This window comes from Zootermopsis nevadensis, unplaced genomic scaffold (assembly GCF_977971745.1).
Source record: "Zootermopsis nevadensis isolate Lab colony 2312 unplaced genomic scaffold, Znev_1.0 Znev_ptg000017l, whole genome shotgun sequence".
NCBI lineage: Eukaryota > Metazoa > Arthropoda > Insecta > Blattodea > Termopsidae > Zootermopsis > Zootermopsis nevadensis.
In genome coordinates this window covers 14197339-14223313 of record NW_028259149.1, presented here as the reverse complement: position 1 = coordinate 14223313, position 25975 = coordinate 14197339, and the positions used below count along the sequence as shown (strand labels likewise).

The window sequence follows — 25975 nt, the reverse complement described above, 5'->3', positions numbered from 1 at the left end:
ATTTATCAAATATCTTTACAAAGTAATTAAATTTAAAAATCTTCATGGCAACTGAAGCCAGGTTCCTGCCAAACATTAACACAAAACAACCCCCAGACTCCACCACAGCCACAGTTATCATCAGAACTTAATTTTATTGTATTTTTTTTTCTTCCTCCCATATTGCATGACTGGTACAGTTGTCCATTCAAGTGTGACAGATATTATCTATTATATTAGGAGTAGATATGCTATTTTAGAGAGAATAGCACCATGCCTCCTGAATAAACTTAGCTTAAAGGGTTCTTGATACATTTCAATGTTTGCATACGTTCCTTACCATTTCCAAGGTCATGCACCAAACTTCGAATGTAAAAACCCCCACCACAGTGTACTTCCAGTGTGAAGGATGGTGGTGAAAACTGCACACACTGAATAGCATGACAAGTGACAGGGCGAGGTCTCACTTCCACTTTTACGCCAGCCCTGTATTTAATAGAACTGTTATTATAACTAGACTAAAACAATTCATGTTTAAGAGTTATGTATTTGGTTAAACATGGGAGTGCGAATAGTACATCGTCAAAGCCCGTGGTATAAAGGACTAGAATTTGAAATGGGTTCTCAGCCACATGGCCTAAGACCTGCTGTGATAACCTATGTCATAAAATAGTGTTTCCTGATATCAGAGAACACATCCTGTTAATCTCATCACTATTTGGCAGTCTCTGTTGCTGTCAGCAAATGTTCAGGTTAAGAACTAGGATGTCGCACTGATGAACATTTGGAGGGATGCATGCATATCTCAGTGGCAGAAATTAAACTGGAATTAAAATACTACGCAAGCAAAAGCAGTGTGATGTGTGTTACTAATGGCCAATTTTGTAAAAGTGATATGTGAACCTGTTTACAATAGAAAGTCACTAACACTTAATAAATTGTCCTCATTAATAACATTTCAGCCCATGAATCAGTAAAGAAATGTGGATTTGGCCCTCAGTGTGGAAAAGGCTGAGAACCTGTGATTTTAAGGTAATGATGGCTGAAAGGAGCACATTGTGGAATATGTTACCCCTGTTACAGAAATATCAACTCCCTGTTGGTGTTATTAATTCTCCCTCAAATTTATCCATTGTTTTCATACATGCTTTCACTCGGCTCCAAACTCACTCCCAAGGTTTCACCATGCAAAGTGGTACGAGGGTCGCTCATTAAGTAATGCCCCACATTTTTTTCCTCAGAACATATTTATTCAAGATGGCTCAAATTTAGTGACAATATAAATCAATGTTTCCTTTACACATACTATTTTTCCACATAGTCCCCATCAACTTGTACGGTTTTACGCCAGCGTGGAACAAGTGCATGCATGCCTTGCCGGTACCAGCTCTTGTCCTGTGCACGTAGCCATGTCCTCACTGCTTGAATCACGCTCTCGTCATCTTCAAATCTTGTTCCGCGGATAGCATCTTTAAGTGGCCCAAAGAGATGGAAGTCGGAGGGTGCCAGATCTGGACTGTAGGGTGGATGGGGTAGCACCGTCCAACCCAATTTGGTGATTTCTTCCCGGGTTCTCAGACTTGTGTGAGGGCGTGCATTGTCGTGCAGGAGCAAAATTTCTGCTGGATGCTTGTGAGGCCGAACTCGTCGAAAACGCTTCTTGAGGGTTTTCAGGGTCCTGATGTACGCGTCTGAATTGATGGTCGCACCTCTTGGCATCACATCCACAAGAATGACCCCATCACTGTCCCAAAAGACAGCCATCATGACTTTTCCGGCGGAGGGAGTTGTCTTGAATTTCTTCTTTCTCGGTGATTGAGGATGATGCCACTCCATTGACTGCCTTTTTGTCTCTGGCTCAAAGTGGTGTATCCAGGTTTCGTCACCTGTAATGATCCGGGACAGAAAGACCTCTCCCTCAGCATCAAAACGCTCCAACAATTCAGAAGAAATCGTTTTCCTTTGAATCCTGTGGTCTGCTGTGAGACTTCGTGGAACCCATCTTGCGCACACCTTCGAATATGCGAGAGCCTGGATAATTGCAATCACACTTCCATTGCTGACTGAAAGCTGTTGGGCCAATTGTCGAGTTGTGATGCGCCGATCCTCACGAATAATGGCATCCGCGCGGTTCAACATGTCTGGAGTGGTGGCTCTGGCAGGACGCCCAGAGCGCGGCAGATCACGGAGCTCGGTTTCTTCACTTCCTGAAGCTTTAACTCTCTTAGCCCAGCGACCAACGGTGCTCCTATCGACTGCACAGCTTCCATACACAGCACACAAACGTTTATGAATGTTCACCACCGTTTCTTTTTCAGCAACAAGGAATTCAATTACAGCTCGTTGCTTGTAACGAGAGTCGTTCACAGACGCCATTTTAACAGTTCACTACAGCTCCGCTATCGGTTGGAATCATTTGAAACTCCGTACACGAACGCGGGAAACATCAAATCTCAAGCATGTAAAAGTACACTTTTCTATCTTCATTATTGGCTGAGAAAAAAAATGTGGGGCATTACTTAATGAGCGACCCTCGTACAATAAACAAAAGATAATGATCTGTATTTTCTGGCCACACAAGTTACTAATTATTCAACTTTGTAATGTAAATTAACTTCTAGATGACTGTGTTTAAATCATAAAATGTACTTCATTTCTCTCCAAAATGATTGTGAGAAACTACTGAGCAATTAACTAAAAATGACATGTCATTTCTTATTTTATGTTTTTAGAGCATCTTGCAATTAATAACTGCAGTGTTACCTTATCTCAAGGTTAAACATTGAAGCACCTACTTCATACTTTATTTTGTGACACTCTTTCAACTGATTAGGTTATGTGTGTCAAAATTACTATGAGTGATGAATTAGGAGAGATATGTAGAAAGAAGAAGTCATAGCCGGTTCTAAGGTGCTTTCATAGCATTTGCTTACAGGGCCAGAGGAAAACAATGAGAAACCTGTCAGAAGAATAATAATAACAGGAGTTCAGAAATATGAAGCAGGAGTGCTAACCACCTGACTGTGACACCTGAAAGATGGAAAGATAAAAGAAAAATTAGACGAATGAAAGAGAGGAGAGTGGAAATATGAAGAAAGAATAAGGGATGAAAGGAAGAAGGTAAGAAACTAGTCTTTCATAAGCACATTGACAGCTTTACCTTGTCAGATCAGCTAAGCGATAGCCATGCAACTTCAAGGCAGAGTATAATGGTGGAGTTTGAAGTATCTCACCATGAAATCTGGATAGAGCTTCTTCTAACATCTGTCTTGATATATGACCTATGCATACAACATGAAATAAAATAATTAAAATTTGTGGAAATGTTTATGAACTCTGGGATAGTTATAATGAGCACTTTATTATGGTATATAATCTTGTCAGAATTTTATTTTACAATTAATTAGTAATTACATTCACAAAGCATTTAAAACTGGAATGTTAACTTATGTTTCATATGGGTGTGATAGTTAGTTATCACCCTGAGGCAGAGGTTCCCAAACTTTTATACCTTGTGCCCCCCTTAAAACATTTCATAAAATTTATGCCTCCCTTCCAGAATAAGTGCAAGCAAACAGATTTGACATAAAAATTTACGTATTAGTATACAGCACTGTAAGACAACTAAACTGCCTCAACCAAGCAAAGGATGTTAAAAATGTTTCTCCATATTTTGTTAAAAAAAGTTTTTTATACAAACACCCCCCCCCCCCCCCCCCCCCCAGAAAACCACTCGCGCCCCACACTTTGGGAACCTCTGCTCAAAGGGAAGAGCACAAATTGAGTGTTTAAGAACATATTACAGGGAAGAATATGTGAGAATAAGAGGAAACAAAGGAATAATGGAGAAAAGCACACATCAGTAGCTTTATAATTTGTATACTTAATATAATGGTGTAATGGTCATTAACCCTTTCAGTCATGTATGTGGTGTAGTGACCCTGTTATCCATCTACAGGTGACAGTTCTAAGGAAAGCCAAGAGATGGCAGTAGCTTGGAGCTGGTGCCATTTGTTCCTATGACATGGGAAATTAAAACCTCACATAACAAATAAATGTTCTGCTGACCTGTTAGGAGCTCCTAGTGAAGGCACAAACATTTGTATTTTGACCCTGAAAAGGCTGAATCGAGACATTAAATTAGTATCACGCAGGGAGAAATTGCATATAGTGTTTTGGTTGGAAAATATCGAGTAAATAGACCAATTATGAAATTGAGGCATAGGCTAGGGTTAAGGTTAATACAGATTTTAGAGAAATAGGTTGTGAGGATGTTAACTGGACTAAACTATCTCTGGATACAGTCCAGTGATGGACATTTATGAATGTGATAACAGGTTCCACAAAGTCAGAATCTGTTGATCATATGAGTAACCATCAACTGATAATGGTCTCACACCATGGGGTCAGTTGGGCCATTAGTTAAAGAGTCACTGTTGTGTTTAGTGAGCAGGGGAATGTTAATCTAAAAAGGGAGTATATTATTAATAAAGCAGCATTTAAAACTTTCATCTAAATGAGTAAATTTAAAGTGCTTCCACTTCCATCAAGAAGAAGTGTAATTATAGTTGGCTATCTTCTGGGTTGTAGCACTGTGTAGTCTGGTAGAAGTTTACCAACATTTCAGAGGTCCTTGCTGCCCCCATCATCAGGGCAATGAGTAAGCAAGGACCTCTGAAACACTGGTAAACTTCTACCAGACTACACAGTGCTACAAACCAGAAGACAGCCATCTTTGGACTCACTGCCATGAAAACCTCGTATCGTGGTAAGTGTACCTATGTTATAGTCCTGTGCGAGTAAAATGGAATAGAAAATTTGACTTCATACATGTGATATAATTGAAAGTGAAAGCCTGTAAGATGTAGTAGTCATTTGTAAATATAATACAAGCCATGGTGTTTCTCATTCCTCACTATTTCAGTGTATTCAAAGTTTTTAGGAATGAGTAGTGGTAGCACAGTTTGAAGGGCAGACAGAAACAAAGTTTCCATGACATTCATCTTTCAGTGATTCAGTGACCCTTCAGTATGGATAACACAACAGATTAGCATATTTGCATAGTCAGAGATATTTGGTCTAACAAAATAGTGGGATGTATGCCATGACAGAGAGGCATAATGCTGATACTGCTCTACACACAGATACAGTTACATTTGTGCATATGAACTCTTAATAATGCACATTTGCCAAACAGAACAGGATTAAGAATTTAGTTACTAATTTCAATTTTCTGGACTTTTTCAACCGTCGTTACGGTTCCTCAAAAAACACTGTTTATTGGGAGATGGCTCTTCCCCTGTCCTCAGTGAATGTACACAGTTGGACCAATTAGAAAAGCGCTCAATCAAGATTAGGCCCTAATCAGTAATTCAATACCATTATCAATAACATTTAAAAATTAATCAAGAATTTCCTCCTTTGTAGATCAGCCATTTTGATGATACACCCTTGTGGCCTAATGCTCTTGATATCATATACCTTATAATCTGTGTTTGTACATGAACCCCCACAACGGTTAAAACATGTCTCTTTTACTGTGATGAGGTTTCTGTACCCTAACCCAGAAGTCACTATCCACTTATATGAACCATTGTTTCACTGCTCTTTGCATGTCATCACCTGTTTTAAAACTGCACACTCCCAAATATTGCTTCACCTATTTCTAGTACTGAAGCAACATCTGGAAGGCTAACAAGATGTGGAAGCAGCAGTGAAACAATGGCTGAAAGGACAGGACGAGGAATGTCCTATAGTATGATAAGTACCTCAATCTCCATGGGGCTGTATAATAAAATAATGTACACTTCATGCAGTGACATATCCATACTGAACAACTGGTGAATCAATTCAGGAACCTTGTAATCTTACTTTCTGACTGCCCTTTATAAAATAACCATAGAGGCTCAGCTTATGAAGTGATTTATTCTAAGCAAGCCACTGGAAGTTTATGATTTATACATTGGTCTGACAACCTTTATTTAGTCCCAAAATCTATGAAGTGTAAAACTTTGCTTTTAAGACCTGTGTATGCATTCATGGTGCTTAGGCAAGGGGTCATTTGATCTTTACTTACTGTATGAGCATTCCTTTGTTATATTTCCAGTTTCATTGTAGGTATCAGTAGCAATTCCTAGATGGCCTGTTACTCTATACTTCTTCTTTCCATGTAGGAATTTGGGGAGAATCTTGCATCCAGAGCCAACACCAACAACTGGAATACATGATCAACAACCCTTTGCATGATATGAACACGCTATATAACATTAACTATGGGCACTTCTGCTAAAATTGGAATCGAACAAGAAACTGGGTGAGTGAAAGTTTGTTGCACAGAGACAAATGTAAGCCTGATGCTGTGATTTTGCTACTACTAGAACTTTTTCATGCATTGCAATGGTAAGAAAATCATGTAACTGACTATTATTATCAAAATACATATAGAGGTTTCTCAGAGTGATTAAGTCAATTACATTTTGCTATATTTAATGAGCCAAAGTGGTTACAACAGTGAAATAACTAATGATATGTACAGATACACTTGAAGTTTACTGCCATAGCCCTAAGTGTAAGATGATGAGTAACAACGAAAGCCAAGTAGGTTCTGTGGTTTCACAGATTTCACTGTAGTTTAGCACCAGTTCCAAACAAATTGCAGAGAAAACCACCTTGAAAGGAGTGAACCAGTTACTGGGATGACTACTTTGTGATGAAAGGCTGCATCTGCCAAGGAGACAAGAGCTCCTGCCAGTCACCAGTAGGTGAACAAATAGTGGAACAGAGCAGCATTTGTTTAATGCCCAAGGGAGTCAACCAGAGAATTTTACAAAGTACCATTTGGAGAGACCACCATAAAAGGCTAAACTTTAAAGCTCACAAGGTTCAGTTGCTGCAGGCCCTTTCAGAAGAGAACAAGGTGAGAAGAGTGGCATCTAGAGAGAACTTCATCCAACAAGTGAAACAAGACAAAACACTTGATTTACCTTCAGCAACAAAGGCACATTTCATGTGAATGCATCTGTAGTGAGAATCCTCACATCAGTGTGGAAGTCCAGCATGACTTGTCAAAAGTTTTTTTTTCAAGATAAAGTTATACAGTCTGTTCATCACAGAAAATTCCACTTCTGATATGGACTTTCCTGGTCTTTTACTGTTACAGCAAGACCCATTTCAGTTTGGCTTTGAGAGCATTTATGGATGAGCAGCTTCCCAGAAGTTGAATAGAACATGGGGAACCAACGTCTTGGCCACCAAGGTTTCCAGACATGTCACCTCTGAACTTCCTTTTGTAGAGTTTCATCAAGGACCACCTTTACACACCACCAATGTGACAGTCCTTAGCAGAGTTACAGAAACAAATTTGAGATGCAACTCCACTGTTGCACAGCACAGTGGAAATGATTTCAGTATAACCTACACACTTGGTGCCTGACATGTGGTGCACACATGGATCATATGTAAACTTGAAGTGTTTCTGCACATCTTAAGTTATTTCAGTGTTGCAACTGCTTTGGTTCATTAAATATAGCAAATCATAATTATCTCCATTATTCTGAGCCACCAGTATATAGGATTTGAGGTTTTCATGGCTGTCTTCTGGGTAGTAGTGCCATATAGTGTGGTAGAAGTTTACCAGCATTTCAGAGGTCCTTGCTGTCTCCATCATCAGGGTGATGAATCCCTTCTTGGCTTTATATTCACTGTCATAAGACAACAATATTCCTCAACAGTGTGATTTTGCAACTTACAAGGAGATGTCATCAGGCTTGCATTTGTTTATACTTTAAGTTTTCCCTTTGAAAAAGCTACAGTATAAGTTAACATGGCAGTTGGTTAAGGTCAATGGCTGATTGGTCATGTTTGTGAAATGGTGATGTGTGGATCTAAGGTTCAGACCCTTCTGGTCTTTTTATCCTCAGTGAACATTACAAAATAATCATGACTTGTGTATTTCAATTTGTTCTGTGTGTAACATGTTGATAAACACATATCTCCAGACTTATATATCACTTGTCGGTCATTTATATTGTGTGAATATATATAGGTAGCCCTCGATTTACGCCGGGGGATGCGTTCCTGGACAAACCGGCGTAAATGGAATCGGCGTAAATTGAAACTCTTTTATAATGTAAATCAATGGGAAGTCAATGACACGCGTTTCCAGCACCCAAACATTGACGAGTAATATAATGGCATTACATTTAAAGCTCTGAAATAACGTAAATAAAATAAAGGGAATTTAAAAAATATATTTTATACACTTACAATCGGCAATTTGTTGGTCCCCGCGATTGATGTGTACAGTCATCTCTGCTGTTATGCGATAGTTGCATTCATGTAAGACGCCGACCTATAGAAAATCGCGTAGTAAACGTAAACCCGGTACCTCCGCAGAGATTAAATTAGTCCTTTGAAAGTTTAAAGCGCCAGGAATGAAATTGCATAAGAGCAAACTCGCATATGCAAAAGTTTGCATTTCACAAACAGCTTTTACAGATTCATCGATCTGTTTTGCTTGGTTCAGTACCTAAAATTCCTGTTGCTGTATGATCCAGTGTTCCTCCATGCCCAACTTTCAGAGATGCAGGATTAATTTTTGGCTTTATACCTGAGAAATAAACAAAATAAAGAGTAACTGAATAAATTTCAATGAACCATTTATTAAGTTGCATTCTTTGTGTCCACCTGACACTTGGGTTAGAATAAGGCTTTACATTTCAAATAATGTAAGCCTATCCTTCACAATCAAGGAATAACAAATGCACAGTACTGTCTACTGTATTTCATATAGAAAGTCTAATCCAGTCAGTAGTTACATGACCCCAGGGTCTGTGCATCAAACTTCATTCTTTCCAGATGATGTTTCCATACCTTAAGTAAATAAAACTGTAGGTAGACTGATACACATTGCTGTGCAACAAGCAGAAATTAAAATGAAGTGTTATAAAATTTGTGAGGATAATCACATTGTACTTAAACAAAGGCTAGCAGCAATGATGTTATATGCAAGTACTATGTTATAAAATTATTTTGGGAGTGTAGGTAAGTCTCCAAACAGTCTAAGGAAAGAGTCGCTGGAATCCATTGATTAATATTCTGGGTGAGTCACAAATGTAGTCTTGACCTCTCAGAGAAGAGAAAATCATGAACATGCCACCTAATATGTAGATACTCAATACCCATCTGATGGCCAAATCGTTGGGGATGGGAAGGGCTGCCACCACCTATCAGCATTCCTGGCAATATGAAAATGTTTCTGATCTAAAAACACCAAAAGTAACGAATCAAATGGACCAAGTTAAATAACTAAACCAAACTTAATGTAAAAATGTGGTAGCCCAACTGGTTACTTTCGTCCTATCTCAGTATTACTGCATCGTATTCATTTGTTGAACTTATGACGTAAACTCACCTCACAAAGGAAAACATTTCCATAAGTGATAGTCGGTTCCATGGCCCATAAGCATACATCACTATACGTGAAAGGAATTTTCGTGACAGAATATAACGGTTAATAGTGCAGGCTAAAAACAATATCTTAGCATTTAATAACATAAGAAAACAGATGTTCCTAACCTAGAAGTGTTATTGATAATAACCTTTTAGTAGAATTTCTTTTATAATCTCAAGTACTTCAACAGAAGTCAGATTCTTCATTTTATTGACAGCAAAAATTCCTCTTAGAAGTACTTTCTTGCTTTCCGTGTTTGTGATAATCGAAACAAATGTATACGGTACTCGAAAGTTACAGTTTATTAGCATCTTAAAAACTATCAGTACGCAATGCTACCAATGGCAGGGAAGAACAGTGCCAACTTTCAAATGGAATTTAGCCCGTCTATTTGAATTTCAGGTTCAGAGTTAGTGATTGCAATAAAGAGTACTTCTTCTTTATTACATTTTATGCAGATTTTAATTTCTTGCTGGAGCCCATTGTGTGCTCACTCTTTTTATTAAGAAGAATACAGAGTTTGGGATGATGAAATCCCGCACAGCAAGTCAGGACACGCAGGTACACACATTCCTGGCATGGCAGGGCGGGTCGGCTTGTGAAGAGCATTGCCAGACCGGCCCGGAATAATAGGGAGTTGCGGCTGTAAAGGTGGGCCGAAAGGGGGCAAAGTGAGAAGTAACATGTCTCATGTCTTGAGAAGTCGCATGTCCCAAGTCTTGAGAAGTCACATATACCAAGTCTTGAGAAGTCGCATGTCCCAAGTCTTGAGAAGTCACTTGTTCCAAGTCTTGAGAAGTCGCCTGTCCCAAGTCGTGAGAAGTAACATGTCCCAAGTATTAAGAAGTCGCATGTCCCAAGTCGTGAGAAGTCACATGTCCCAAGTATTGAGAAGTTACATGTCCCAAATCTTGAGAGGGCGCATGTCCCGAGTCGTGAGAAGTCACATGTCCCAAGTCTTCAGAAGTCACTTGTCCCAAGTCTTGAGAAATAGCATGACCCAAGTCGTGAGAAGTCACTTGTCCCAAGTCTTGAGAAGTCACTTGTTCCAAGTCTTCAGAAGTCGCAAGTCGTAGAAAGTCGCATGTCCCAAGTCGTGAAAAGTCACTTGTTTCAAGTCTTGAAAAGTCACTTGTCCCAAGACTTGAGAAGTAGCATGTCCCAAGTCTTGAGAAGTCACTTGTCCCAAGTCTTCAGAAGTCACTTGTCCCAAGTTTTCAGAAGTCACTTGTCCCAAAACTTGAGAAGTCACTTGTCCCAAGTCTTGAGAAGTGCGTGTCCAAAGTCTTGAGAAGTCACGTGTCTCAAGTCTTGAGAAGTCACTCGTCCCAAGTCTTGAGAAGTCACTTGTCCCAAGTCTTGAGAAGTCACTTGTCCCAAGACTTGAGAAGTGCTTGACCCAAGTCTTGAGAAGTCACTTGTCCCAAGTCTTGAGAAGTTCTTGTCCCAAGTCTTGAGAAGTCACTTGTCCCAAGTCTTGAGAAGTACGTGTCCCAAGTCTTGAGAAGTGCGTGTCCCAATTCTTGAGAAGACACTTGTCCCAAGTCTTTAGAATTCACTTGACCCAAGTCTTGAGAAGAGCGTGCCCAAGTCTTGAGAAGTCACTTGGCCCAAGTCTTGAGAAGTGCGTGTCCCAAATCTTGAGAAGTCACTTGTCCCAAATCTTGAGAAGTGCGTATTCCAAGTCTTGAGAAGTCACTTGTCCCAAGTCTTGAGAAGTCACTTGTCCCAAATCTTGAGAAGTGCGTGTCCCAAGTCTTGAGAAGTGCGTGTCCCAAGTCTTGAGAAGTCACTTGTCCAAAGTCTTGAGAAGTTACTTGTTCCAAGCCTTGAAAAGTCACTTGTCCCAAGTCTTGAGACGTCACATGTCCCAAGTCTTGAGAAGTCACTTGTCCCAAGCCTTGAGAAGTGCGTGTCTCAAGTCTTGAGAAGTCACTTGACCCAAGTCTTGAGAAGTGCGTGTCCCAAGTCTTGAGAAGTCACTTATCCCAAGTCTTGAGAAGTGCGTGTTCCAAGTCTTGAGAAGTCACTTGTCCCAAGTCTTGAGAAGTGCGTGTCCCAAGTCTTGAGAAGTGCGTGTCCCAAGTCTTGAGAAGTGCCTGTCCCAAGTCTTGAGAGGTCACTTGTCCCAAGTCTTGAGAAGTCACTTGTCCCAAGTCTTGAGAAGTCACTTGTCCCAAGTCTTGAGAAGTCACTTGTCCCAAGTCTTCAGAAGTCGCAAGTCGTAGAAAGTCGCATGTCCCAAGTCGTGAAAAGTCACTTGTTTCAAGTCTTGAAAAGTCACTTGTCCCAAGACTTGAGAAGTAGCATGTCCCAAGTCTTGAGAAGTCACTTGTCCCAAGTCTTCAGAAGTCACTTGTCCCAAGTTTTCAGAAGTCACTTGTCCCAAAACTTGAGAAGTCACTTGTCCCAAGTCTTGAGAAGTGTGTGTCCAAAGTCTTGAGAAGTCACGTGTCTCAAGTCTTGAGAAGTCACTCGTCCCAAGTCTTGAGAAGTCACATGTCCCAAGTCTTGAGAAGTCACTTGTCCCAAGACTTGAGAAGTGCTTGACCCAAGTCTTGAGAAGTCACTTGTCCCAAGTCTTGAGAAGTGCGTGTCCCAAGTCTTGAGAAGTCACTTGTCCCAAGTCTTGAGAAGTACGTGTCCCAAGTCTTGAGAAGTCACTTGTCCCAAGTCTTGAGAAGTGCGTGTCCCAATTCTTGAGAATACACTTGTCCCAAGTCTTTAGAATTCACTTGACCCAAGTCTTGAGAAGAGCGTGCCCAAGTCTTGAGAAGTCACTTGGCCCAAGTCTTGAGAAGTGCGTGTCCCAAGTCTTGAGAAGTCACTTGTCCCAAATCTTGAGAAGTGCGTATCCCAAGTCTTGAGAAGTCACTTGTCCCAAGTCTTGAGAAGTCACTTGTCCCAAATCTTGAGAAGTGCGTGTCCCAAGTCTTGAGAAGTCACTTGTCCCAAGTCTTGAGAAGTGCGTGTCCCAAGTCTTGAGAAGTCACTTGTCCAAAGTCTTGAGAAGTTACTTGTTCCAAGCCTTGAAAAGTCATTTGTCCCAAGTCTTGAGACGTCACATGTCCCAAGTCTTGAGAAGTCATTTGTCCCAAGCCTTGAGAAGTGCGTGTCCCAAGTCTTGAGAAGTCACTCGTCCCAAGTCTTGAGAAGTTCTTGTTCAAAGTCTTGAGAAGTCACTTGTCCCAAGTCTTGAGAAGTCACTCGTCCCAAGTCTTGAGAAGTCACTCGTCCCAAGTCTTGAGAAGTTCTTGTCCCAAGTCTTGAAAAGTCACTTGTCCCAAGTCTTGAGAAGTTCTTGTCCCAAGTCTTGAGAAGTCACTCGTCCCAAGTCTTGAGAAGTCACTCGTCCCAAGTCTTGAGAAGTTCTTGTCCCAAGTCTTGAGAAGTCACTTGTCCCAAGTCTTGAGAAGTTCTTGCCCCAAGTCTTGAGAAGTTACTCGTTCCAAGTCTTGAGAAGTCACTCGTCCCAAGTCTTGAGAAGTCACTCGTCCCAAGTCTTGAGAAGTCACTTGTCCCAAGTCTTGAGAAGTTCATGTCCCAAGTCTTCTCTGCTTGTTTAGGGCTGTGCCTCACCCGTCTTTGCTGAATTCAAAATGTTTTCGAATATTTCGAAAATTCTTTGTTTTCTTCGCGTTTCACGCCATTTGCAGCCGTTTTTAATTTTTTAAAATTTCGGATATTTTTGAAAATTTTCAAAGGGGTACCCCTTTGAGAAATTTCAATTTTTTCGAAAAATTTCCAAAAAATCTAAAAACGTTGCAAATCGTCCAAAAAGCGCACAAAACTAAGAATTTTTGAAAATTTTCAACTTTTAATTTTTTCCGAAAATTTTTCGTTTTGTGCGCATTTCAGAAGGTTTGCAGCGATTTTTGATTTTTCGAAAAATTTGAAAATTTTTCCTTCTAAATTTGACCTGTCCCATCCCTATCAGGACTAGACTCCCAAGTCTTGAGAAGTCACATGTCCCAAGTCTTGAGAAGTCACTCGTCGCAAGTCTTGAGAAGTTCTTGTTCCAAGTCTTGAGAAGTCACTTGTATCAAGTCTTGAGAAGTCACTCGTCCCAAGTCTTGAGAAGTCACTCGTCCCAAGTCTTGAGAAGTTCTTGTCCCAAGTCTTGAAAAGTCACTTGCCCCAAGTCTTGAGAAGTTCTTGTTCCAAGATTTGAGAAGTCACTTGTCCCAAGTCTTGAGAAGTCACTTGTCCCAAGTCTTGAGAAGTCACTCGTCCCAAGTCTTGAGAAGTCACTCGTCCCAAGTCTTGAGAAGTTCTTTTCCAAGTCTTGAAAAGTCACTTGTCCCAAGTCTTGAGAAGTCACTTGTTCCAAGTCTTGAGAAGTCACTTGTCCCAAGTCTTGAGAAGTCACTCGTCCCAAGTCTTGAGAAGTCACTCGTCCCAAGTCTTGAGAAGTTCTTGTCCCAAGTCTTGAAAAGTCACTTGTCCCAAGTCTTGAGAAGTTCTTGTCCCAAGTCTTGAGAAGTCACTCGTCCCAAGTCTTGAGAAGTCACTCGTCCCAAGTCTTGAGAAGTTCTTGTCCCAAGTCTTGAGAAGTCACTTGTCCCAAGTCTTGAGAAGTTCTGGTCCCAAGTCTTGAGAAGTTCTTGCCCCAAGTCTTGAGAAGTTACTCGTTCCAAGTCTTGAGAAGTCACTCGTCCCAAGTCTTGAGAAGTCACTCGTCTCAAGTCTTGAGAAGTCACTTGTCCCAAGTCTTGAGAAGTCACTCGTCCCAAGTCTTGAGAAGTCACTCGTCCCAAGTCTTGAGAAGTTCTTGTCCCAAGTCTTGAAAAGTCACTTGTCCCAAGTCTTGAGAAGTCACTTGTCCCAAGTCTTGAGAAGTCACTCGTCCCAAGTCTTGAGAAGTCACTCGTCCCAAGTCTTGAGAAGTTCTTGTCCCAAGTCTTGAAAAGTCACTTGTCCCAAGTCTTGAGAAGTTCTTGTCCCAAGTCTTGAGAAGTCACTCGTCCCAAGTCTTGAGAAGTCACTCGTCCCAAGTCTTGAGAAGTTCTTGTCCCAAGTCTTGAGAAGTCACTCGTCCCAAGTCTTGAGAACTCACTCGTCCCAAGTCTTGAGAAGTTCTTGTCCCAAGTCTTGAGAAGTCACTCGTCCCAAGTCTTGAGAAGTTCTTGTCCCAAGTCTTGAGAAGTCACTCGTCCCAAGTCTTGAGAAGTCACTCGTCTCAAGTCTTGAGAAGTCACTTGTCCCAAGTCTTGAGAAGTTCATGTCCCAAGTCTTCTCTGCTTGTTTAGGGCTGTGCCTCACCCGTCTTTGCTGAATTCAAAATGTTTTCGAAAATTTCGAAAATTCTTTGTTTTCTTCGCGTTTCACGCCATTTGCAGCCGTTTTTAATTTTTTAAAATTTCGGATATTTTTGAAAATTTTCAAAGGGGTACCCCTTTGAGAAATTTCAATTTTTTCGAAAAATTTCCAAAAAATCTAAAAACGTTGCTAATCGTCCAAAAAGCGCACAAAACTAAGAATTTTTGAAAATTTTCAACTTTTAATTTTTTCCGAATTTTCCGAAAAATTTTCGTTTTGTGCGCCTTTCAGAAGGTTTGCAGCGTTTTTTGATTTTTCGAAAAAATTGAAAAATTTTCCTTCTAAATTTGACCTGTCCCATGCCTATCAGGACTAGACTCCCAAGTCTTGAGAAGTCACTTGTCCCAAGTCTTGAGAAGTCCTTGTCCCAAGTCTTGAGAAGTCACTTGTCCCAAGTCTTGAGAAGTCACTCGTCCCAAGTCTTGAGAAGTTCTTGTCCCAAGTCTTGAGAAGTTCTTGTCCCAAGTCTTGAGAAGTCACTCGTCCCAAGTCTTGAGAAGTCACTCGTCCCAAGTCTTGAGAAGTTCTTGTCCCAAGTCTTGAGAAGTGTCTCGTCCCAAGTAATGAGAAGTCACTCGTCCCAAGTCTTGAGTGGTCACATGTCCCAAGTCTTGAGAAGTTCTTGTCCCAAGTCTTGAGACGTTCTAGCCCCAAGTCTTGAGAAGTTACTCGTCCCAAGTCTTGAGAAGTCACTTGTCCCAAGTCTTGAGAAGTCACTCGTCCCAAGTCTTGAGAAGTTCTTGTTCCAAGTCTTGAGAAGTCACTTGTCCCAAGTCTTGAGAAATCACTCGGCCCAAGTCTTGAGAAGTCACTCGTCCCAAGTCTTGAGAAGTTCATGTCCCAAGTCTTGAAAAGTCACTTGTCCCAAGTCTTGAGAAGTTCTTTTCCCAAGTCCTGAGAAGTTCTTGTCCCAAGTCTTGAGAAATCACTCGTCCCAAGTTTTGAGTGGTCACTCGTCCCAAGTCTTGAGAAGTCACTCGTCCCAAGTCTTGAGAAGTCACTCGTCCCAAGTCTTGAGAAGTCACTCGTCCCAAGTCTTGAGAAGTCACTCGTCCCAAGTCTTGAGAAGTCACTTCTCCCAAGTCTTGAGAAGTTCTTGTCCCAAGTCTTCTCTGCTTGTTTAGGGCTGTGCCTCACCCGTCTTTGCTGAATTCAAAATTTTTTCGAAAATTTCGAAAATTCTTTGTTTGTTTCGCGTTTCACGCCATTTGCAGCCGTTTTTAATTTTTTAAAATTTCGGATATTTTTGAAAATTTTCAAAGGGGTACCCCTTTGAGAAATTTCAATTTTTTCGAAAAATTTCGAAAAATCAAAAAACGTTGCAAATCGTCCAAAAAGCGCACAAAACTAAGAATTTTTAAAAATTTTCAACTTTTATTTTTTTCCGAATTTTCCGAAAATTTTTGGTTTTGTGCGCATTTCAGAAGGTTTGCAGCGTTTTTTGATTTTGCGAAAAAATTGAAAATTTTTCCTTCTAAATTTGACATGTCCCATCCCTATCAGGACTAGACTCCCAAGTCTTGAGAAGTCACTTGTCCCAAGCCTTGAGAAGTCCTTGTCCCAAGTCTTGAGAAGTTCTTGTCCCAAGTCTTCAGAAGTCACTTGTCCCAAGTCTTGAGAAGTCACTTCTCCCTACTCTTGAGAAGTCACTCGTCCCAAGTCTTGAGAAGTCACTCGTCCCAAGTCTTGAGAAGTCACTCGTCCCAAGTCTTGAGTGGTCACTCGTCCCAAGTCTTGAGAAGTCACTCGTCCCAAGTCTTGAGAAGTTCTTGTCCCAAGTCTTGAGAAGTCACTTGTCCCAAGTCTTGAGAAGTCACTCGTCCCAAGTCTTGAGAAGTCACTCGTCCCAAGTCTTGAGAAGTCACTCGTCCCAAGTCTTGAGAAGTCACTTGTCCCAAGTCTTGAGAAGTTCTTGTCCGAAGTCTTCTCTGCTTGTTTAGGGCTGTGCCTCACCCGTCTTTGCTGAATTCAAAATGTTTTCGAAAATATCGAAATTCTTTGTTTTCTTCGCGTTTCACGCCATTTGCAGCCGTTTTTAATTTTTTGAAATTTCGGATATTTTTGAAAATTTTCAAAGGGGTACCCCTTTGAGAAATTTCAATTTTTTCGAAAAATTTCGAAAAATCTAAAAACGTTGCAAATCGTCCAAAAAGCGCACAAAACTAAGAATTTTGAAAATTTTCAACTTTTAATTTTTTTCCGAATTTTTCGAAAATTGTTGGTTTTGTGCGCATTTCAGAAGGTTTGCAGCGTTTTTTGATTTTGCGAAAAAATTGAAAAATTTTCCTTCTAAATTTGACATGTCCCATCCCTATCAGGACTAGACTCCCAAGTCTTGAGAAGTCACTTGTCCCAAGCCTTGAGAAGTCCTTGTCCCAAGTCTTGAGAAGTTCTTGTCCCAAGTCTTCAGAAGTCACTTGTCCCAAGTCTTGAGAAGTCACTTCTCCCTACTCTTGAGAAGTCACTCGTCCCAAGTCTTGAGAAGTCACTCGTCCCAAGTCTTGAGAAGTTCTTGTCCCAAGTCTTGAAAAGTCACTTGCCCCAAGTCTTGAGAAGTTCTTGTCCCAAGTCTTGAGAAGTCACTCGTCCCAAGTCTTGAGTGGTCACTCGTCCCAAGTCTTGAGAAGTCACTCGTCCCAAGTCTTGAGAAGTTCTTGTCCCAAGTCTTGAGAAGTCACTTGTCCCAAGTCTTGAGAAGTCACTCGTCCCAAGTCTTGAGAAGTCACTCGTCCCAAGTCTTGAGAAGTCACTCGTCCCAAGTCTTGAGAAGTCACTTGTCCCAAGTCTTGAGAAGTTCTTGTCCGAAGTCTTCTCTGCTTGTTTAGGGCTGTGCCTCACCCGTCTTTGCTGAATTCAAAATGTTTTCGAAAATTCTTTGTTTTCTTCGCGTTTCACGCCATTTGCAGCCGTTTTTAATTTTTTGAAATTTCGGATATTTTCGAAAATTTTCAAAGGGGTACCCCTTTGAGAAATTTCAATTTTTTCGAAAAATTTCGAAAAATCTAAAAACGTTGCAAATCGTCCAAAAAGCGCACAAAACTAAGAATTTTGAAAATTTTCAACTTTTAATTTTTTTCCGAATTTTTCGAAAATTGTTGGTTTTGTGCGCATTTCAGAAGGTTTGCAGCGTTTTTTGATTTTGCGAAAAAATTGAAAATTTTTCCTTCTAAATTTGACATGTCCCATCCCTATCAGGACTAGACTCCCAAGTCTTGAGAAGTCACTTGTCCCAAGCCTTGAGAAGTCCTTGTCCCAAGTCTTGAGAAGTCACTCGTCCCAAGTCTTGAGTGGTCACTCGTCCCAAGTCTTGAGAAGTCACTCGTCCCAAGTCTTGAGAAGTTCTTGTCCCAAGTCTTGAGAAGTCACTTGTCCCAAGTCTTGAGAAGTCACTCGTCCCAAGTCTTGAGAAGTCACTCGTCCCAAGTCTTGAGAAGTCACTCGTCCCAAGTCTTGAGAAGTCACTCGTCCCAAGTCTTGAGAAGTCACTTGTCCCAAGTCTTCTCTGCTTGTTTAGGGCTGTGCCTCACCCGTCTTTGCTGAATTCAAAATTTTTTCGAAAATTTCGAAAATTCTTTGTTTTCTTCGCGTTTCACGCCATTTGCAGCCGTTTTTAATTTTTTTAAAATTTCGAAAAATTTTGAAAATTTTCAAAGGGGTACCCCTTAGAGAAATTTCAATTTTTTCGAAAAATTTCGAAAAATCTAAAAACGTTGCAAATCGTCCAAAAAGCGCACAAAACTAAGAATTTTGAAAATTTTCAACTTTTAATTTTTTTCCGAATTTTTCGAAAATTGTTGGTTTTGTGCGCATTTCAGAAGGTTTGCAGCGTTTTTTGATTTTGCGAAAAAATTGAAAAATTTTCCTTCTAAATTTGACATGTCACATCCCTATCAGGACTAGACTCCCAAGTCTTGAGAAGTCACTTGTCCCAAGCCTTGAGAAGTCCTTGTCCCAAGTCTTGAGAAGTTCTTGTCCCAAGTCTTCAGAAGTCACTTGTCCCAAGTCTTGAGAAGTCACTTCTCCCTACTCTTGAGAAGTCACTCGTCCCAAGTCTTGAGAAGTCACTCGTCCCAAGTCTTGAGAAGTTCTTGTCCCAAGTCTTGAAAAGTCACTTGCCCCAAGTCTTGAGAAGTTCTTGTCCCAAGTCTTGAGAAGTCACTCGTCCCAAGTCTTGAGTGGTCACTCGTCCCAAGTCTTGAGAAGTCACTCGTCCCAAGTCTTGAGAAGTTCTTGTCCCAAGTCTTGAGAAGTCACTTGTCCCAAGTCTTGAGAAGTCACTCGTCCCAAGTCTTGAGAAGTCACTCGTCCCAAGTCTTGAGAAGTCACTCGTCCCAAGTCTTGAGAAGTCACTTGTCCCAAGTCTTGAGAAGTTCTTGTCCGAAGTCTTCTCTGCTTGTTTAGGGCTGTGCCTCACCCGTCTTTGCTGAATTCAAAATGTTTTCGAAAATTCTTTGTTTTCTTCGCGTTTCACGCCATTTGCAGCCGTTTTTAATTTTTTGAAATTTCGGATATTTTTGAAAATTTTCAAAGGGGTACCCCTTTGAGAAATTTCAATTTTTTCGAAAAATTTCGAAAAATCTAAAAACGTTGCAAATCGTCCAAAAAGCGCACAAAACTAAGAATTTTTGAAAATTTTCAACTTTTAATTTTTTTCCGAATTTTTCGAAAATTTTTGGTTTTGTGCGCATTTCAGAAGGTTTGCAGCGTTTTTTGATTTTGCGAAAAAATTGAAAATTTTTCCTTCTAAATTTGACCTGTCCCATCCCTATCAGGACTAGACTCCCAAGTCTTGAGAAGTCACATGTCCCAAGTCTTGAGAAGTCACTCGTCGCAAGTTCTTGAGAAGTTCTTGTTCCAAGTCTTGAGAAGTCACTTGTCCCAAGTCTTGAGAAGTCACTCGTCCCAAGTCTTGAGAAGTTCTTGTCCCAAGTCTTGAAAAGTCACTTGTCCCAAGTCTTGAGAAGTTCTTGTTCCAAGATTTGAGAAGTCACTTGTCCCAAGTCTTGAGAAGTCACTCGTCCCAAGTCTTGAGAAGTCACTCGTCCCAAGTCTTGAGAAGTTCTTGTCCCAAGTCTTGAAAAGTCACTTGTCCCAAGTCTTGAGAAGAACTTGTCCCAAGTCTTGAGAAGTCACTCGTCCCAAGTCTTGAGAAGTCACTCGTCCCAAGTCTTGAGAAGTCACTCGTCCCAAGTCTTGAGAAGTTCTTGTTCCAAGTCTTGAGAAGTCACTTGTCCCAAGTCTTGAGAAATCAATCGGCCCAAGTCTTGAGAAGTCACTCGTTCCAAGTCTTGAGAAGTTCTTTTCCCAAGTCCTGAGAAGTTCTTGTCCCAAGTCTTGAGAAATCACTCGTCCCAAGTTTTGAGTGGTCACTCGTCCCAAGTCTTGAGAAGTCACTCGTCCCAAGTCTTGAGAAGTCACTCGTCCCAAGTCTTGAGAAGTCACTCGTCCCAAGTCTTGAGAAGTCACTCGTCCCAAGTCTTGAGAAGTCACTCGTCCCAAGTCTTGAGAAGTCACTTGTCCCAAGTCTTGAGAAGTTCTTGTCCCAAGTCTTCTCTGCTTGTTTAGGGCTGTGCCTCACCCGTCTTTGCTGAATTCAAAATTTTTTCGAAAATTTCTTAAATTCTTTGTTTTCTTCGCGTTTCACGCCATTTGCAGCCGTTTTTAATTTTTTTAAAATTTCGAAATTTTTCAAAATTCTCAAAGGGGTACCCCTTTGAGAAATTTCAATTTTTTCGAAAAATTTCGAAAAATCAAAAAACGTTGCAAATCGTCCAAAAAGCGCACAAAACTAAGAAATTTTGAAAATTTTCAACTTTTATTTTTTTTCAGAATTTTCCGAAAATTTTTGGTTTTGTGCGCATTTCAGAAGGTTTGCAGCGTTTTTTGATTTTTCGAAAAAATTGAAAATTTTTCCTTCTAAATTTGACATGTCCCATCCCTATCAGGACTAGACTCCCAAGTCTTGAGAAGTCACTTGTCCCAAGCCTTGAGAAGTCCTTGTCCCAAGTCTTGAGAAGTTCTTGTCCCAAGTCTTCAGAAGTCACTTGTCCCAAGTCTTGAGAAGTCACTTCTCCCTACTCTTGAGAAGTCACTCGTCCCAAGTCTTGAGAAGTTCTTGCCCCAAGTCTTGAAAAGTCACTTGCCCCAAGTCTTGAGAAGTCACTCGTCCCAAGTCTTGAGAAGTCACTCGTCCCAAGTCTTGAGAAGTCACTCGTCCCAAGTCTTGAGAAGTCACTCGTCCCAAGTCTTGAGAAGTCACTTGTCCCAAGTCTTGAGAAGTCACTTGTCCCAAGTCTTGAGAAGTCACTCGTCCCAAGTCTTGAGTGGTCACTCGTCCCAAGTCTTGAGAAGTCACTCGTCCCAAGTCTTGAGAAGTTCTTGTCCCAAGTCTTGAGAAGTCACTTGTCCCAAGTCTTGAGAAGTCACTCGTCCCAAGTCTTGAGAAGTCACTCGTCCCAAGTCTTGAGAAGTCATTCGTCCCAAGTCTTGAGAAGTCACTCGTCCCAAGTCTTGAGAAGTCACTCGTCCCAAGTCTTGAGAAGTCACTTGTCCCAAGTCTTCTCTGCTTGTTTAGGGCTGTGCCTCACCCGTCTTTGCTGAATTCAAAATTTTTTCGAAAATTTCGAAAATTCTTTGTTTTCTTCGCGTTTCACGCCATTTGCAGCCGTTTTTAATTTTTTTAAATTTCGAAAAATTTTGAAAATTTTCAAAGGGGTACCCCTTTGAGAAATTTCAATTTTTTCGAAAAATTTCGAAAAATCAAAAAACGTTGCAAATCGTCCAAAAAGCGCACAAAACTAAGAATTTTTGAAAATTTTCAACTTTTATTTTTTTTCCGAATTTTCTGAAAATTTTTGGTTTTGTGCGCCTTTCAGAAGGTTTGCAGCGTTTTTTGATTTTTCGAAAAAAATGAAAAATTTTCCTTCTAAATTTGACCTGTCCCATGCCTATCAGGACTAGACTCCCAAGTCTTGAGAAGTCACTCGTGCCAAGTCTTGAGAAGTTCTTGTCCCAAGTCTTGAGAAGTTCTTGTCCCAAGTCTTGAGAAGTCACTTGTCCCAAGTCTTGAGAAGTCACTCGTCCCAAGTCATGAGAAGTTCTTGTCCCAAGTCTTGAGAAGTTTTTGTCCCAAGTCTTGAGAAGTCACTCGTCCCAAGTCTTGAGAAGTCACTCGTCCCAAGTCTTGAGAAGTTCTTGTCCCAAGTCTTGAGAAGTGTCTCGGCCCAAGTCTTGAGAAGTCACTCGTCCCAAGTCTTGAGTGGTCACATGTCCCAAGTCTTGAGAAGTTCTTGTCCCAAGTCTTGAGACGTTCTAGCCCCAAGTCTTGAGAAGTTACTCGTCCCAAGTCTTGAGAAGTCACTTGTCCCAAGTCTTGAGAAGTCACTCGTCCCAAGTCTTGAGAAGTTCTTGTTCCAAGTCTTGAGAAGTCACTTGTCCCAAGTCTTGAGAAATCACTCGGCCCAAGTCTTGAGAAGTCACTCGTTCCAAGTCTTGAGAAGTTCTTGTCCCAAGTCTTGAAAAGTCACTTGTCCCAAGTCTTGAGAAGTTCTTTTCCCAAGTCCTGAGAAGTTCTTGTCCCAAGTCTTGAGAAATCACTCGTCCCAAGTTTTGAGTGGTCACTCGTCCCAAGTCTTGAGAAGTCACTCGTCCCAAGTCTTGAGAAGTCACTCGTCCCAAGTCTTGAGAAGTCACTCGTCCCAAGTCTTGAGAAGTCACTCGTCCCAAGTCTTGAGAAGTCACTTGTCCCAAGTCTTGAGAAGTTCTTGTCCCAAGTCTTCTCTGCTTGTTTAGGGCTGTGCCTCACCCGTCTTTGCTGAATTCAAAATTTTTTCGAAAATTTCTTAAATTCTTTGTTTTCTTCGCGTTTCACGCCATTTGCAGCCGTTTTTAATTTTTTTAAAATTTCGAAATTTTTCAAATTTCTCAAAGGGGTACCCCTTTGAGAAATTTCAATTTTTTCGAAAAATTTCGAAAAATCAAAAAACGTTGCAAATCGTCCAAAAAGCGCACAAAACTAAGAATTTTTGAAAATTTTCAAATTTATTTTTTTTCCGAATTTTCCGAAAATTTTTGGTTTTGTGCGCATTTCAGAAGGTTTGCAGCGTTTTTTGATTTTTCGAAAAAATTGAAAATTTTTCCTTCTAAATTTGACATGTCCCATCCCTATCAGGACTAGACTCCCAAGTCTTGAGAAGTCACTTGTCCCAAGCCTTGAGAAGTCCTTGTCCCAAGTCTTGAGAAGTTCTTGTCCCAAGTCTTTAGAAGTCACTTCTCCCTACTCTTGAGAAGTCACTCGTCCCAAGTCTTGAGAAGTCACTCGTCCCAAGTCTTGAGAAGTTCTTGTCCCAAGTCTTGAAAAGTCACTTGCCCCAAGTCTTGAGAAGTCACTCGTCCCAAGTCTTGAGAAGTCACTCGTCCCAAGTCTTGAGTGGTCACTCGTCCCAAGTCTTGAGAAGTCACTCGTCCCAAGTCTTGAGAAGTTCTTGTCCCAAGTCTTGAGAAGTCACTTGTCCCAAGTCTTGAGAAGTCACTCGTCCCAAGTCTTGAGAAGTCACTCGTCCCAAGTCTTGAGAAGTCACTCGTCCCAAGTCTTGAGAAGTCACTCGTCCCAAGTCTTGAGAAGTCACTCGTCCCAAGTCTTGAGAAGTCACTCGTCCCAAGTCTTGAGTGGTCACTCGTCCCAAGTCTTGAGAAGTCACTCGTCCCAAGTCTTGAGAAGTTCTTGTCCCAAGTCTTGAGAAGTCACTTGTCCCAAGTCTTGAGAAGACACTCGTCCCAAGTCTTGAGAAGTCACTCGTCCCAAGTCTTGAGAAGTCACTCGTCCCAAGTCTTGAGAAGTCACTCGTCCCAAGTCTTGAGAAGTCACTCGTCCCAAGTCTTGAGAAGTCACTCGTCCCAAGTCTTGAGTGGTCACTCGTCCCAAGTCTTGAGAAGTCACTCGTCCCAAGTCTTGAGAAGTTCTTGTCCCAAGTCTTGAGAAGTCACTCGTCCCAAGTTTTGAGAAGTCACTTGTCCCAAGTCTTGAGAAGTCACTTGTCCCAAGTCTTGAGAAGTCACTCGTTCCAAGTCTTGAGTGGTCACTCGTCCCAAGTCTTGAGAAGTCACTCGTCCCAAGTCTTGAGAAGTTCTTGTCCCAAGTCTTGAGAAGTCACTTGTCCCAAGTCTTGAGAAGTCACTCGTCCCAAGTCTTGAGAAGTCACTCGTCCCAAGTCTTGAGAAGTCATTCGTCCCAAGTCTTGAGAAGTCACTCGTCCCAAGTCTTGAGAAGTCACTCGTCCCAAGTCTTGAGAAGTCACTTGTCCCAAGTCTTCTCTGCTTGTTTAGGGCTGTGCCTCACCCGTCTTTGCTGAATTCAAAATTTTTTCGAAAATTTCGAAAATTCTTTGTTTTCTTCGCGTTTCACGCCATTTGCAGCCGTTTTTAATTTTTTTAAATTTCGAAAAATTTTGAAAATTTTCAAAGGGGTACCCCTTTGAGAAATTTCAATTTTTTCGAAAAATTTCGAAAAATCAAAAAACGTTGCAAATCGTCCAAAAAGCGCACAAAACTAAGAATTTTTGAAAATTTTCAACTTTTATTTTTTTTCCGAATTTTCTGAAAATTTTTGGTTTTGTGCGCCTTTCAGAAGGTTTGCAGCGTTTTTTGATTTTTCGAAAAAAATGAAAAATTTTCCTTCTAAATTTGACCTGTCCCATGCCTATCAGGACTAGACTCCCAAGTCTTGAGAAGTCACTCGTGCCAAGTCTTGAGAAGTTCTTGTCCCAAGTCTTGAGAAGTTCTTGTCCCAAGTCTTGAGAAGTCACTTGTCCCAAGTCTTGAGAAGTCACTCGTCCCAAGTCATGAGAAGTTCTTGTCCCAAGTCTTGAGAAGTTTTTTCCCAAGTCTTGAGAAGTCACTCGTCCCAAGTCTTGAGAAGTCACTCGTCCCAAGTCTTGAGAAGTTCTTGTCCCAAGTCTTGAGAAGTGTCTCGGCCCAAGTCTTGAGAAGTCACTCGTCCCAAGTCTTGAGTGGTCACATGTCCCAAGTCTTGAGAAGTTCTTGTCCCAAGTCTTGAGACGTTCTAGCCCCAAGTCTTGAGAAGTTACTCGTCCCAAGTCTTGAGAAGTCACTTGTCCCAAGTCTTGAGAAGTCACTCGTCCCAAGTCTTGAGAAGTTCTTGTTCCAAGTCTTGAGAAGTCACTTGTCCCAAGTCTTGAGAAATCACTCGGCCCAAGTCTTGAGAAGTCACTCGTTCCAAGTCTTGAGAAGTTCTTGTCCCAAGTCTTGAAAAGTCACTTGTCCCAAGTCTTGAGAAGTTCTTTTCCCAAGTCCTGAGAAGTTCTTGTCCCAAGTCTTGAGAAATCACTCGTCCCAAGTTTTGAGTGGTCACTCGTCCCAAGTCTTGAGAAGTCACTCGTCCCAAGTCTTGAGAAGTCACTCGTCCCAAGTCTTGAGAAGTCACTCGTCCCAAGTCTTGAGAAGTCACTCGTCCCAAGTCTTGAGAAGTCACTTGTCCCAAGTCTTGAGAAGTTCTTGTCCCAAGTCTTCTCTGCTTGTTTAGGGCTGTGCCTCACCCGTCTTTGCTGAATTCAAAATTTTTTCGAAAATTTCTTAAATTCTTTGTTTTCTTCGCGTTTCACGCCATTTGCAGCCGTTTTTAATTTTTTTAAAATTTCGAAATTTTTCAAATTTCTCAAAGGGGTACCCCTTTGAGAAATTTCAATTTTTTCGAAAAATTTCGAAAAATCAAAAAACGTTGCAAATCGTCCAAAAAGCGCACAAAACTAAGAATTTTTGAAAATTTTCAAATTTATTTTTTTTCCGAATTTTCCGAAAATTTTTGGTTTTGTGCGCATTTCAGAAGGTTTGCAGCGTTTTTTGATTTTTCGAAAAAATTGAAAATTTTTCCTTCTAAATTTGACATGTCCCATCCCTATCAGGACTAGACTCCCAAGTCTTGAGAAGTCACTTGTCCCAAGCCTTGAGAAGTCCTTGTCCCAAGTCTTGAGAAGTTCTTGTCCCAAGTCTTCAGAAGTCACTTCTCCCTACTCTTGAGAAGTCACTCGTCCCAAGTCTTGAGAAGTCACTCGTCCCAAGTCTTGAGAAGTTCTTGTCCGAAGTCTTGAAAAGTCACTTGCCCCAAGTCTTGAGAAGTCACTCGTCCCAAGTCTTGAGAAGTCACTCGTCCCAAGTCTTGAGTGGTCACTCGTCCCAAGTCTTGAGAAGTCACTCGTCCCAAGTCTTGAG

The 25975-nt window shown here is 41.0% G+C and overlaps 2 protein-coding genes and 1 long non-coding RNA gene across 3 annotated transcripts in view; 1 reads left to right on the top strand and 2 right to left on the bottom strand.

The window, feature by feature from the left end:
- LOC110839297 (pseudouridylate synthase TRUB1) overlaps positions 1-25975 on the bottom strand; it is a 62052-nt gene that overhangs the window by 2857 nt on the left and 33220 nt on the right. The window contains exons 2-7 of the mRNA XM_087350702.1: positions 10000-10073; positions 9556-9578; positions 8507-8587; positions 6056-6193; positions 3140-3260; positions 320-465 (exon numbers count right to left, since the gene is read on the bottom strand). Of these exons, the coding sequence (XP_087206828.1) occupies positions 320-465; positions 3140-3260; positions 6056-6193; positions 8507-8587; positions 9556-9578; positions 10000-10073 (583 nt within the window). The remainder of the gene's footprint in view (positions 1-319; positions 466-3139; positions 3261-6055; positions 6194-8506; positions 8588-9555; positions 9579-9999; positions 10074-25975) is intronic.
- The window catches only part of LOC110829063 (hemolymph lipopolysaccharide-binding protein), a 59248-nt gene continuing 39434 nt past the window's right edge, over positions 6162-25975 (top strand). Inside the window, exon 1 of the mRNA XM_087350885.1 lies at positions 6162-6292. The gene's annotated coding sequence lies outside the window, so the exon portion shown is untranslated. The remainder of the gene's footprint in view (positions 6293-25975) is intronic.
- Positions 8594-9549, bottom strand: LOC147873671 (uncharacterized). Its single transcript, XR_015535560.1, has 2 exons — positions 9392-9549; positions 8594-9240 (listed from the first exon to the last, which is right to left on the bottom strand). It is a non-coding gene; the product is annotated as an uncharacterized LOC147873671 (long non-coding RNA).